Source organism: Pipistrellus kuhlii, unplaced genomic scaffold (genome assembly GCF_014108245.1).
Source record: "Pipistrellus kuhlii isolate mPipKuh1 unplaced genomic scaffold, mPipKuh1.p scaffold_m20_p_6, whole genome shotgun sequence".
NCBI lineage: Eukaryota > Metazoa > Chordata > Mammalia > Chiroptera > Vespertilionidae > Pipistrellus > Pipistrellus kuhlii.
Genome location: NW_023425562.1, coordinates 14,942,716 through 14,956,721, shown reverse-complemented (window position 1 = coordinate 14,956,721; position 14,006 = coordinate 14,942,716). Strand labels below are relative to the sequence as shown.

General features: G+C 40.0%; 1 protein-coding gene across 1 annotated transcript; it reads left to right on the top strand.

Annotated features, from left to right (window-relative positions):
• Nucleotides 1-1,604: 1,604 nt before the first annotated feature.
• IER3IP1 (immediate early response 3 interacting protein 1) lies at nt 1,605-10,521 on the top strand. Its single transcript, XM_036418219.2, has 3 exons — nt 1,605-1,801; nt 8,367-8,468; nt 9,314-10,521. The coding sequence occupies exons 1-3, from the start codon at nt 1,711-1,713 to the stop codon at nt 9,367-9,369; spliced, it is 249 nt and encodes an 82-aa protein (XP_036274112.1). The 5' UTR covers nt 1,605-1,710; the 3' UTR covers nt 9,370-10,521.
• The last annotated feature ends 3,485 nt before the right edge of the window (nt 10,522-14,006 follow it).

Genomic DNA, 14,006 nt, shown 5'->3' with positions numbered 1-14,006 from the left:
AGTTTAAATAGTGACCATTTCCTTCAATCAGCTAGTGTTTTCCCTCTATACAGGTGATTCCCAGATTGTGCATAAGCATTTATGTCAGCCAAGAAAGACCATGAGGATGCAATTAGCAACATCGGAGAATGTGGGAAGTTCTATAAGGTAAATGACCCAGTTCTCTTAACAAATACTTTTTGTTACTTGAATTTAAAAGAAGTACATGGGCTGCTCTGGGGAGAATAAATTGTAGAGGGACCAAGGTGGAACCACAGAGACCTGCTAGGAAGAATTGTATTAATCTATGGTCCAGGGCTTTAGTGGTGGAAAAGATGAGAACTGGGCAGATTTGAATATGTGTTGAAGTTAGAAGTGGCCAGATTATTATGCGTTCAGAGATCATAATAATATGGCTTCTAGTATATACTATTGCAAAAGGGAAAAGGGTCAAGTGTGAACTAAACTCAACTTCAAACTGTACAGAAGTGACTGGGCATTTTAAATGGAGAATGAGGGAGTTGAAAGGGAAGAGAACAGGTGCTCCTTAAAATCAAGAATGTGAAAAATACAAAGTGTGGTCTGTGTAAAGGTTGCTTAGGCAAGTTGTGTCTATGAGCTGGCAATTATCAATCAGTTAGGATCTTGCCTTTCCACAGAGACTGAGAGACAGAGGCCCCATCCTTCCTGAAGTTTACATCGTAAAGTATGGTCTTCCGGTTCTTAAGAAAAAGACTCTTGAATTGTGGGAGGTTCTTATACATATCAAAAGGACACAGGAAGGATTCACAATTGTAAGCCCTTTAGGTAAGTGCTGTAATGCAGAATGGGCCAGTGGCCTATTTGCAGCTGTTGGCTAAGACAAAGGGAATTTTTTTGGCAGACTTAAACACCCCCAGGCAAGCATGTTAAGGGGTCATCCTAGGCATAAGGTCTTGAGCTGTTATAAACTATGTTAATGTTTTTGGCTTTTTTTTTTTTTTAAGTTTTTTAATGTGGGGTAAGCGATTGGATGAAATCATGTGTTGAGAATCTGTACTTTTTATACACTAAGGTTGAGGCCTAGTAGAGGGCTCAGAGCAGCCTGACTAGAGTTTGATCAAACAGAATGCTTCTCACTGAGTAATTTTAAGACGTGTTATTTTATTTTCATAAAAAAAAAATTATTTGCCAAAGCCTCCATTTCTTCATCTGTAAACTAGGTATTTTAGCATCACATATAGCTCTTGGCAGCATCTAATGCAGCACTACGCAATAGAAATATAATTCAAGCTCACATGTCATTCTCAATATCCACACAGCCACATTTTTTAAAAAAGTGTAAATAACGTAAATGTTTAACTTAGTTACCTAATATATTCAACATAGTTCACATGTAATCAACATTTTTAAATTATTCAAAGATTTTTACGTTCTTGTCTTCGTCCCAAATCTTTGAAATCCGATGTATATTTTACACTTACAGCCCCACACATTTGCACCAGCCCATTTCAAGATTTCCACAGTCACACGTGGCCCCGGCATTAGACGGCACGGGTCTGGACAGCCCAGCAGCCGGCCGTGCTGACGCAGGCGTGGGGGCGGGACTCAGCCAGTCGGGGGCGGGGCTTCTCGGAGAGGGCGTTCTGGGCCTCGTCGGCCGCCGTAGGAGAGCGCCGGCCGCGGCGGCGCCACGTTCCCTGCGGCGGCTGCAGACGAATCTGCTGGGCTTCGGGGTGGTTCCCGTCCACCATGGCCTTCACCCTGTACTCGCTGCTGCAGGCAGCCCTGCTGTGCGTCAATGCCATCGCGGTGCTGCACGAGGAGCGATTTCTCAAGAACAGTGAGTGGGACTTGGGGCCGGGCGGAGGTAGCGGCGCACTGCCCGGGGCGCGACCCCGGGACCGCCGCGCGGGGGACAGCCTGGGGCGGGACAGCCTGGGGCGGGATGGGAGACGGCAGAGGCCTGAGTGGGGGCCCTTTCTGGCGGGGTTTGCGGGGGGAGGGGGAGCCGAGCCTTTTGCATCTCACCAGCGGGGTGAAGATTGTTCCATAGACACCCGCTGCGTGCCAGGTCCTGGGGGTGGGAATGGGGATCCTGAGATGAGCCAGGGACGCCCCGGCCCGCGATTACTTTCGATTAATCCTTTAATGCACTTCTCTGTGGCCGCTTATGGTCGAAAGCCCAGGGTTTGAGTTTTCAGCGAAAGAGGGAAGGGCGTGGCTCATTTGGAGCACAGGTGATTGGGTGAATGAACTGTGGAGGGCTGTGAGGGTTCGTGGGCTTTGGGGCTACGAGGAAAGGGAAAGTGATGGTATTGTCACGGCATCCAGCCACCCACGTTCCAAGAAAGTTTATTCAGCACACAGCTTTGGGCATCTACGACGTGCCAGGAACTGTACTGGAACCATACAGAAATGAAGACACAGATTATGCCAACTGGGACCTCACAGTCCAGCACCACCCCTCACCCACCTCAACCCTGGCCATCCTGGGCAACGCAGGCTGGCTTGCTTGCTGTAGGAGGCACCTTGAGGCACCATGTGTCACAGTGTACCAGTTACATTTGTGTGAATCATTGCAACTCAAACCCATGAGCAAGATTATTATTTTATTTCTTCAGAATAAATTTACTGAGCACAGATTATGTGTCAGGCCCACGTAGTAAGAGTTGATGAGGTTACAGCAGTTATCCTGAACCTTCTAGTGGAAGTTAATCTAAATAAAACTGAACAGGTCACAATAACAAAAATGCAGACTATTATGGAAGAGAAGCGCAGTCAAATTTTAACCTATGAATCTGTGAAAGCTTCTTGGAGGAAGTGTGTTTAACTACAAATCTGATAAGTGAGTAAACATTAACGAGGTGCAGGTGAGGGGTTGGGAGAAACAGGGTGAGAAAACTCAGGGGCAGGTGAAAGCAAGGTCTTAAGCAGGGCAGTGACTTGACCAGATTTGTGTAATTTGCTATAGTATGGAGAACAGGTTGGAAGGGTCGAGAGAGGGAGGGTCCACTATCAGTTGGGTGGGCATAATAATAATAACAACTGATACTTAACACTGTGTGCCCAGGTCTGTATCACGCGCTTTACATATATTGTGTAATCCCGACAGCAACTTTATGCGATAGTTTTCATCCCCACTTTACAGATAGAGAGCAGGTAAACTAAGATCATACAGCTAGAAAGTGGCAGACCTAGGATTCAAACATAGGCAATCTGACTCAAAAGTCCATCTTTTCACCACTATACAAACAGAATAGTAGAAGGGATCATGTTGTGAGTTTAATTGTGCGTGCCTCCCCCTCCCCCCACGCCCCCTTCTCCAAAAGATAAGGTCCTAGCCCTTGGTACCTGTGAATGTGACCCGAGACTCTGGAGGTGTAATTAAGATGAAGACACACTGGATTAGGATGGGCTGTGGACCCAATGAGGTGTCCATGTAAGGAGAAAGAGATACGGAGGCACACAGACACACAGGGGAAGGCCACGTTACAACAGAGGCAGAGACTGGAGTTAGGCAGCTCCAGGCCAAACAGAGCCGAGGTTTCCGTTAACTGTGAGAAGCTAGGAGATGGTCGTGGAGGAGATTATGTCTCAGATCTCCAGAAGGAACCAATTCTACAAACTCCTTGATCTTAAGACTTCTAGACTTCAGAACTCTGAGAAAGTAAATGTCCTTTGTGTTGAGCCATCCTGTGTGTACTGCTTATGGTAACCCTAGGAAACTGTTACAAATCAGGAGATACTTTAAAGGTAGAAAGGCAAAATGTATTGTTTGAACATTGGAAATAAGGAAGAAAGGAAAAGGTCAAAGATCTCTCTTGGTTTTCAGGCTTAAGCAACCGAGTGAAGAGTTGTGCCTTTACCGGGTTACAGAGTACTGGAGGAAAATCGGGGTGGTAGTGGTGGATAAGGTGAAGAAATAAGTTTAGGACATGCTGAGTTTGAAATTATATCTGTGAGATAAGCGAGCAGGGATGTGAAGTAGTAGTGAGTTGGACTTAAATCCATAAAACAATGCAAGAACCACAGTGTAGATTGAACTTTGAGTTTCTCAGCCACAGATGATAAAGCCATATGTAAAGATGAAATTGCTCAGGGAAAGAAGGTACAGAGGGAATTGGTGACCAAAACAGTCCTTGAATCGATTCTAGTAAACTAGGAATAGAAGGGAACTTCCTCAATTTGATAAAGAATATCTAGGAAACACCCTCTTCACACCTCACACACCCCAGGTAACATCCTATATGAGAAAGAGTTAATATGACCGTCCAGAGGGACGACCTTCTGGACTGAGCTGCAGCTGTGAGAGCTGAGCCCCTTGCAAGAATTTCATGCATCGGGCCTCTAGTCTACACTAATAAAAGAGTAAGATGCAAATTGACTGTACCTTTGTGATGCCCACCAGCCAATCAGGAGTGGTATGCAAATCAATCCAAAGATGATGGGTTAATTTGCATACGCAGGCGTTCAAGCCTCTGGGAAGTGTGAGAAGTGGAAAGGTAGCTCAGGGCTAGAGCGAAAAGGTGGCTCCTGCCAGAGCCCAGATGGTGCCGGCAGCCAAGGGAAGAAAGGCCCATTCTTGCATGAATCTTTGTGCATCAGGCCTCTAGTTAACATATAATGATGATAAACTGAGTGCTGCCCTGAGTGGTTTGGCTCAGTGGATAGAGTGTCGGCTTGCAGACTGAAGGGTCCTGGGTTCAATTCCAGTCAAGGGTACATGCCCAGGTTGCCAGCTTGATCCAGTGGGGGACTTGCAACAGGCAGCCAATCAATGATTCCCTGTCATCTTTGATGTTTTATCTCTCTTCCTTTCCAAAATCAATAAAAATGTATTAAAATTTTTTTTAAAAGAAGAGAAAAAAGAAAAACTGAGTGCTTTCCCCAATTAAAAATAAGAAAAGATGCCCTTTCTTGCCACTTCTAACATTGTACTGGAGATTCTAGCCAGGGCAATTAGATGAGTAAAAAGAAAATATATCCAGATTGTGAGGTTGAAAGAAGTAAAACTATCTCTTGTTTATAAATGACAGTCTTGTATAGGAAATTCTAAGAAGTAACTAAAACTATTAAAACTAATAAGTGAGTTTAGAAAGGTTAAAGATACAAGATCAGTAACAAAAATCAATTATTTTTCTATATATGAACAATGAATTTAAAAAAAATGAAGCAGTTTTGTTTATAATTTCAAAAAGAATAAAATACTTAAGAATAAATTTAACAAAAGTGTGAATCGCATGCTATGAAAACTATAAGGTATTGTTGAATAAAATTAAAGAATAAATATTTTTAAAGGTAATTAAAATAAAAACATCCTCTGCTCATGGATCAGAAAAGTTAATGTTGCTTAGATGATACCAAACAATAATATTGATTTACAGATATAATGCAAAGTTTATCAAAATCCTAGTTGGCTTTTTTTTTTTTTTTTTTTTTTTTTTTTTTTTTTTAGAATCTGACAAGTTAATTCTAAGGAAAAAGAAATGGGCCAAGAATAGCTCCCCCAAAAAAATCTTGAAAAAGAAGAGTAAAGTTAGATGACTAATAATTTGAGATTTCAAAATTTACTACAAAGCCACAGCTCTCAAAACATTGTGGTGTTGGCATAGGATCAACATGTAGACCAATGGAGCAGTTTTGAGAGTCCAAAAATAAATCCTTATGGTATGGTCAATTGATTTTTGACAGGGAAGACAAAACAATTCAATGGGTAAAGAATAGTCTTTCAACAACTGGTGCTGGAACAACTGCATATCCATAGGAAAAAGAATGAAGTTGAACCTCTGCTTCATACCAAAATCAAAAATTAATTCAAAACCGTAGACTTATAAGCTGTGAAACCTAAAACTATACAACTCTTAGAAGAAAATATAGGCATAAAAGTTTGTGACTTTGGATTAGACCAGGGGTGGGGAACGTGGAGAATCATTTAGTCTGGCCCTGCCAATGCATTAGAGCACATGTGTCAAACACAAGGCCCGCGGGCCAAATCCGTCCCGCCAGGCCTTGCAATGTGGCCCGCACCGCGCTGTCATCACTGCACTCCGCTGCGTTTCCATCACAATGACAGTTTATGACTGTTCAGTAAACCATTCAGCCCGCGATTTAGGCTGGATTTTAGATTTTGGCCCCTTCTCTGATTGAGTTCGACACCCCTACATTAGAGTGAGTTAATTAAATGTTTGACCAAATACAGCAAAATTAAGTTGATAATTTTGAATGGCCCGTGAATGATGTTATAAATATCCAAATGGCCCTTGGCAGAAAAAGGTCCCTCACCCCTAGATTAGACCAAGCTTTCCTAGATATACAACACTAAAAGTAGAAAAACCAAAAGAAAAATACGTAATTGTGCTTCATCAAAATTAAGAATTTTGTGCCTTTTAAGGACACCATCAAGAGCATAAAAAGACAACTACAGAATGGGAGAAAATATTTACAAATCATATATATGATATATGACTGCTATTCAGAGTGTATAGAGAACTATTGCAACTCAATAATAAAGGATAAACAATCCAATTTAAAAATTTGGACAGGTTATCTGATGGCTAACATTATTAATCATGAGAAAAATACAAATCGAAACCCTAATAAAATATACTTCACACCAATTATTAGGACTATAATAAAAAAGACAGTAATGTATTGGTGAGGTGGTGTTGGTGAGAAATTGTAACCATTTATACATTGTTGGTGGGAATATAATGTGATGCACACTGATCATGTGGGGGCAGGCGCCCAATGCAAGAGCTGCCACCTGGAGGTTATTGTGCTCCCCCCAGTGGGAGTACTGCTCAGCTGACTGACGCATACTGTTGACCTACCACCCTGGCAGCAACCAGTCACTCCCTCAGTAGTCCTGCAGGTCTAATCTCCAGAGAACAGGTCAGGTACTGACGGGTCAGCGCCACTGGCTAGCTGGATCTGGATCCCGGGACAGCAAGGGTGTCCCACCATCCGCCTGATCCTCCCACCCCCCTCAGGACCCCACCCGTGTGCGAATTCATGCATTGGGCCGCTAATGATTTATAATAGCTAAAAAGTGGAAACAGTACAAATGTCTACCAACTGATAAATAGATGACTATAATATGTGGTGTATCCACACTATGTAATATTATTTGTTAGTAAAAAGGAATGAAATATTAATGTATGAGACATGGCAGAACCTTAAGATCATTATGCTAAGTGAAAGAAGTTAGTCATAATAGACTGCATATCATGATTTCATTTATATGAAATGTCCAGGATAAGCAACTATATAGAAACAGAAAGCAGATTAGTGGTTGCTTAGTGCTAGAGGTCTGAGGGGATGGGAAGTATTGGGTACAGGGTTTCTTTTGGGGGTGATAAAAATTTTCTAAAATTGAGTGTGTACAACTCTGTGAACATATTTAAACCACTGAATCATGCACTCGAAATGTGTGAACTGGATGGTAGATGATTGTATCTCAATACAACTGTTATTTCTTTTAACCACACATTTTGTAAAAATCAGACAAGTATTATATCCAGTACTAATTATGAGTAATACAAAAGAAACATGAAATTATAAAGACTTGTTCTCTGTCAAGTTTAAGGTTAACAGGTCATTTGAGATTTTTAAAAACTGGAGTCATGCAATATGACAGGTGAATCTGAAATGAGGACAAGAGAAAGACAGACACATTGTAGAAATAGGACATGTAAGTCTTCAGGAGAATGTTTCAGGTAATAAAAAAGGAATTAGCAAGGAAAGAAAAAATGATTTATAATATCAGGAAAATGATGTAGGAAAAGATGAAAGACTCATTTACAGAAAGTAAATGGGATAGTGAGCTAAATTCCTCATCTCAAATCTGAGAAATGAAAAATGATCAAGGGGAAGAAAAAAAAAAATGTGCCCCTGCTGGCATGATAGAGCATGCTCTAAAGGCCGGACCAAGCTATGACCAGTTTTAGCTTAAAATTTCCCTTATGTAATGTAGATGGTGAATCTTGGTTACTAGTACAGTGTTGTTATACTGATAATAGTGTTGGGCTTCAAAATTCTGAATTGATCTAATTAATTTTTCAACTTGACACACTGCTTTCTCAGTTCTGACTTGAAAAATACTTTGTTAGTTTAACAAAGGAGTAAAAACATCAATCAGGGTGTTACAGTGTTTATCTTTACCATGGATTAATTTATTAGATATAGTATAATTTATAAAACCACAGTGGAAATGAATTGAGTTTTTGTTGCTTATCAAAAGTAAAAAATAATACTGTATTTCACTTAGTAGTGTTTTTAAGTCATATGACTTTATATATTATGTCTTTAACAAAGGCTCAAGTTAATCTTTTAGAAAATGACTAATGAAGGAGCAAGGCAAAGGTATGATACATTTTAACACTGCTAATCGGTTTTATATTGTACAGTCGGCTGGGGAACAGACCAGGGAATTGGTGGATTCGGAGAGGAGCCAGGAATTAAATCTCAGCTAATGAACCTTATTCGATCTGTAAGAACCGTAATGAGAGGTAAGAAGAAAAACGAGTAGAACACTCTTACGTTTTAATTTTGTGGTTTGATTTAACTGGGTGTGAATACTATCTATCACATACCACCTTTGTAGCAGGAAATTTTTTCTCATTAACCTGGCTTTATTGCTTAAAAGTTACTGGTTTTTTTCTGTGCCTCTTATTTCTAAGCCAGTTGGTACAAATTGAATGCTCAGTGTTGTAACCTGTTTGTATCTTACCTTAGAGTTGAAAGACAATAATATTCTTGCCTTTTGCAAATTCTGTTGCTTCCAAGTGGTAAAGTCATCTAAAGTCCCATCAGGCTTTCAAGAGAAAAATAGAAGTCCCACATTTGCTATTTTCTTAGGAAATATTTTATAGAACCTCAATTTTTTTATTGAAAACCATTAAAACTAGGGTCTCTCTGTTTCCTCCTTTTTTTCAGCTGGTTTAACCACCACTTTGAATAGGATGATAAGTTCATTCTTACTTTGGTGATGAAACTATGAAATAATCTTTGTACATATTTCTAATGTCCGGTATCCCTGGTAGCCATATGGGCCTATGTCTGCCTGAGTAGTGTGCTTTTGTGTTCCCAGAGCTACACTAGCACCATCCACAGATGTCTTCATATTAATCCACTTGTATCACTGTGACCCTTATCCCCTGTCACACAAGCCCTCTTTAAATTAATTTGGAGTTTATGAACCAGTGCATGTTTGAATGTTCCTGTTATGAGTATTTGTAATATGAGTATGATGACATATTGTTAGGTATTGCTGACCTTCCTGGATGCTAGTAACTATGACTTAGTTTTCTTTCTAATAACAAACTTTTTTTTTTTTTTTTTTTTTTTTTTGCAGTGCCATTGATAATAGTAAACTCAATTGTAATTGTATTGCTTTTACTATTTGGGTGAAGATCAGAGCAGGAAATGGAGACTCAGAAGAGATGTCAGCGGAAGTTATTACTTTTGTCTTTATTGGAATATACATATCTTAGCTGTCCTTGGACTTGACAAAAATGTAAACATAAAAACAATACAAACAAAAAACCCAGAGTCTATCTGATTTAAAAAAAAATGTTGCACTTAACAGTTTCATTATAAAAAGATCAGATCATCAGAGGTATAACTATCCAGGATTGGAATACATTTGATTGCTGACTGTTAATAAAAGTTTGTGCTATGGTTAAGATTGTTCAAAGGATGCAGGACTGTCACTTCTGTGTTTTTAGAGCTTCTTCTCTCACTTCTCAGGGATGCTTTTTTTTTTAACTTTTGAAGTTCATTGTGACTTAGTTATGCTCAGAGAGTGATTATCCTCCTAGATAAAACTTAAAGGATTTAAAAACTAATTACTACATATAAAGTGATAAATAGGTAATTGAGATGGTTTTATTTTGACCTCTTGTTAAATATTTTGTCTATATTGTCTTGGCTTTGAAAAATTCAAATTCATAGTAACTATCAAGGAGCAATACAGTCTGACTTTAGGGAGAATTACAATTTTGTAAATCAGTCAGTGGCGATTGTGTTTTTGTTTTAAATTATTTTCATGCATTTCTTATTTTAATAACTGGTCTGCATAATGAGACCAGATTAGTATCTACATATTTTCATTGGTAGAAAAGTATAGACCCTTTTTACAATGGTGACTTATATTTTGAAATCAGCATAAACATTAGCCTCTAAGAGCCAATCCTGAACAATCACAATTATAAACTATAATATGTAAGAAGACTTATCTATGTAAGAAGACTTAACGTATGTAAGAAGCATTTACCTGTCTCAAAAGTATCCATGTTTCCATTTCTTGGAGTAATACATGAAGGCTTGTGAGTCTTAATTCTTATTTCCATCTGTCATTAGGACATTCATGCTGGATAAGTTTTGTTTTGATGTCTTAGACCATTCTGTATATAACTCATCCCATAATACAGTTTTATGCAGAAAGAATAAAACTATGTAAATGTTTTTTTTCTAGAAATTATGGGTTATAATATTTAAAAGGGGAAGAATTGCATCTTTGTTTATAGCACATTTGTAAATAAAGTAAAATTTCTAAGTCAAGTACGTGTTTTTTTACTTTAGTGTATACCTATCAGGTGCTAATGAAATTAATCTCATTTTGTGTGTAACACTTTTTATATATGTTTTCTGTAAAATCACTAAGCACAGTTTTAATGAAAACATTCACAATCCACTTTTTAAAAATATATATTTTTACTGATTTCAGGAAAGGAGAGGGAGAGGAGAGATACAAATGTCATGATGAGAATTATTGATTGGCTGCCTCCTCCACACCCCCTACTGGGGATTTAGCTTGCAACTGGGCATGTGCCTTGACCTCCCAGTTCATAGGTCAAGTTTCAACCACTAAGCAACACCAGCCAGGCCATTTTTTTTTTCTTGAGTGAATTGAATTGACATCAAGAAGACTCATGAGCAACTTTTGTATGACTTAATTTACTTCTAAAACTGAAGCAAGTATTGAATGCCTGTTGGCCATCCCTGAGTTACAGATGGATTATCTCTGGGCCCCAGGCTTATAGCTGAACCAAAGAAAAGGACAAGTGATTCACAGTTGATTACTTGGTTCATGTGGGTACCATATTCTGCACTAAAAGGTAAATTTCTTTGGACCTTACGAAGAGCTGATGCATGATTTGAGTGTAAGCTACTGACCACATTCAAAAAAAAGTAGTTAATTGAGGGTTCTCCCATTTCTCCAACAGCTATGAGCCATACAGAATTTAAAAAATAAAAGAGACTGTCCTGATGCCATTTTCATGTAAGACATTGCACCACACCATACTCATAATGTCAGATACTGCAGAAGTTCACACTCCCATCAGGGAGCAGGCACAGCAGGGCAGGATCAGAGTATTCTGTAGCAAAGCAGTTCTGGGGAAAGTGAAGCACTGAAAATCAAAGTATTTCATCTCTGGAAGCCACTTACACATTTCTAACTTTAATTTGCCTGAGGGGAGGTCCGCAAGCTTTCACAGGTTAACCCTAGTTTCCCCAGGGCAGTTGTGATTTAGTAGCATCGATATCATTGTAGTAGGTAGTAATTTAAGTGCCCTGCTTGCCTGCCCACATCCTCCTCACTCATTCTCAGAATTAACAATCTGGGATCATTCTGGCCTCCAAATATCCCAATTCAATTCCTGATCATTCTGGCCTCCAAACATCCAGTTCAACTTCCTCAGTGAATTGATGACATACATCAAGAAGACTCATGAGCAACTTTTATGTTCAATTTATGGTGTTATGTATTCTGACCCTGTCATGAAGGATCTTGGCTCTAGTCTATAAATGTTTTAATTTGTTTAACCCTTGCTCTAGGAAATGTTTATTAATTGTAGTGAAAGTGTGAGAGAGACATCGATTCGTTGCCTCCCCAACATGCCTCGACGGGATTGAATCCATAACCTTTGGTTTACAGGATGATGCTATCCCAGCCACCCAGCTAAGGCTCTAGTCTATAAATATTTACCAAATGTATACCCTAATGCTTTTTTAAAAAATATACATTTTTTATTGATTTCAGAAAGGGAGAGAGAGAATCATCAATGATGAGAAAACTATTGATCGGCTGCCTCTTGCACGCCCCCTACTAGGGGTCGCACCTGCAACCCAGGCATGTGCCCTTGGCTGGAATAGAATCTGGGGTCTTTCAGTCTGCAGGCAAGACTATCCACTGAGCCAAACTAGCTAGGACTAAATCACCTTTTCATTGACTTAGTTTCAAAGTTATTACCAATAATAAAATTTTGATGTCATGCCAAATGAAATTTATTTTTGCTAAAATTTCCTTAGCTCTTGGTTGGTCATGATATGTCAGATATTGTGAAACTATTCTGTAGACTAGGGGTGTCGAACTCAATCAGAGAAGGGGCCAAAATCTAAAATCCAGCCTAAATCGTGGGCCGAATGGTTTACTCAACAGTCATAAACTGTCATTGTGATGGAAACGCAGTGGAGTGCAGTGATGACAGCGCGGTGCGGGCCACATTGCAAGGCCTGGCGGGACGGATTTGGCCCGCGGGCCTTGTGTTTGACACGTGCTGTAGACAGACTGGGCAATGTCTAAGGGTATTAATAATCGAGATAAGTTTTGGAATCCTACCATTTTTGTTTCAGTTCTGATACTGCTTTCTTTACATCTCCACTCCCATTTTTTTCTTTCCCAAATCAGCCCCTTCCTTTTGAGATCCCATCCTTGTTTTTGTTATTGTTAATCCTCTCCCAAGGATATTTTCCCATTGATTTTTAAGAGAGAGTGGAAGGGAAGGGAGAGACAGAGAAATATTTACGTGAGATACATCAATTGGTTGCCTTAAGCAAGTACCTTGACTAGGGGCCAGTGATCGAGCCTACAACCATGATAGGTGCCCTTGACCAGAATTGAATTTGAGATTCTCTATCCACTGAGCCAAACCAGCTAGGGCAGGTCCCATCCCTTCTTTGGCAGCAAAGCCATTTGAGTCTTTTGATGAGAAGGAAGCTATGGATTCTCTTTCATTATTCCACATCATAGTGAATGACCCAATTGCCCAAACCTGGAACCTAGTATTATCTTGATGCCTTCCCTTCCCTTCCCCACAATCTATTACCAATTTCTATTTTATCACCTAAAGGTCTCTTTGTGTCTTGTTTTGTTTTTTTCTACACAGTTTAAGCATCTCTCTTATAAATCTACAGTACCTTCTTGTCTAGACTCTCATTTTGACACCTCTCCTATCCACTCTCCATACTGCAGCCAGACTAAGCACTAGGGAAAAAATGCATGTCTTGATACCCACTTACTTGAAATCCTTCAGTGGTGTTTTAATCTCGTCAAAAACAGTCTCCTAGCTCTGAAAGGGAAACTAGGAACAGGTTTCTTTTCCTTCAACCAAGTGGGCCCTTACATAGAAACAGACTTAACAAATGTAAGACAAAAGCCACCTCCAGGCCAGTGGGGAGGAAAAGCATAGGGTCCCTAGTCCAGGGACCAGAAAGGGTTATGGCTGACTGCAGCACTGCGCAGGGGATGTTGGCTGGTGTTTTAGCAAGGATACAGCAGATTTGTCCAAAGGTTCCGTATGTGTAAACCAGGGTGTTCTATTATGTCCGAACTTTTTTCATTTCGTCATTTTCATAGAGAATGCATAAGATGACCATCTCTGCAGTCAAGTAGTTCATTTGGATCTAAAGAAGACAAGTAGAGACTCCCAACCTGGGTGGGAGCAGTGAGGAAGGTGGATCTAAGTAACCCAAAATATTGCTTCCCTGGAGGTGATAGGTTAAGGCCTGTGGTGGCACTCTCTGAGGAGAGGCAGAATGGGCCACGGCGGGTAGCTACTTCAGGAAAAGAGGGACGCTACCTGAGGCAATGGCTAAGAGCAGCGTCGGTATTCAAGCAGCAAAGCAGAGCATGACCTCAGAGATTGGGTGTTTCAGGGAAACTAGGAGATGACTTCTGAGTTACCCCTCGAGAATGTGGGGGGTTGCAGCAAAGAAGTTACCCAATAAAATTCGGTTCGACCATGGTGCTGCGTAATGGGAAA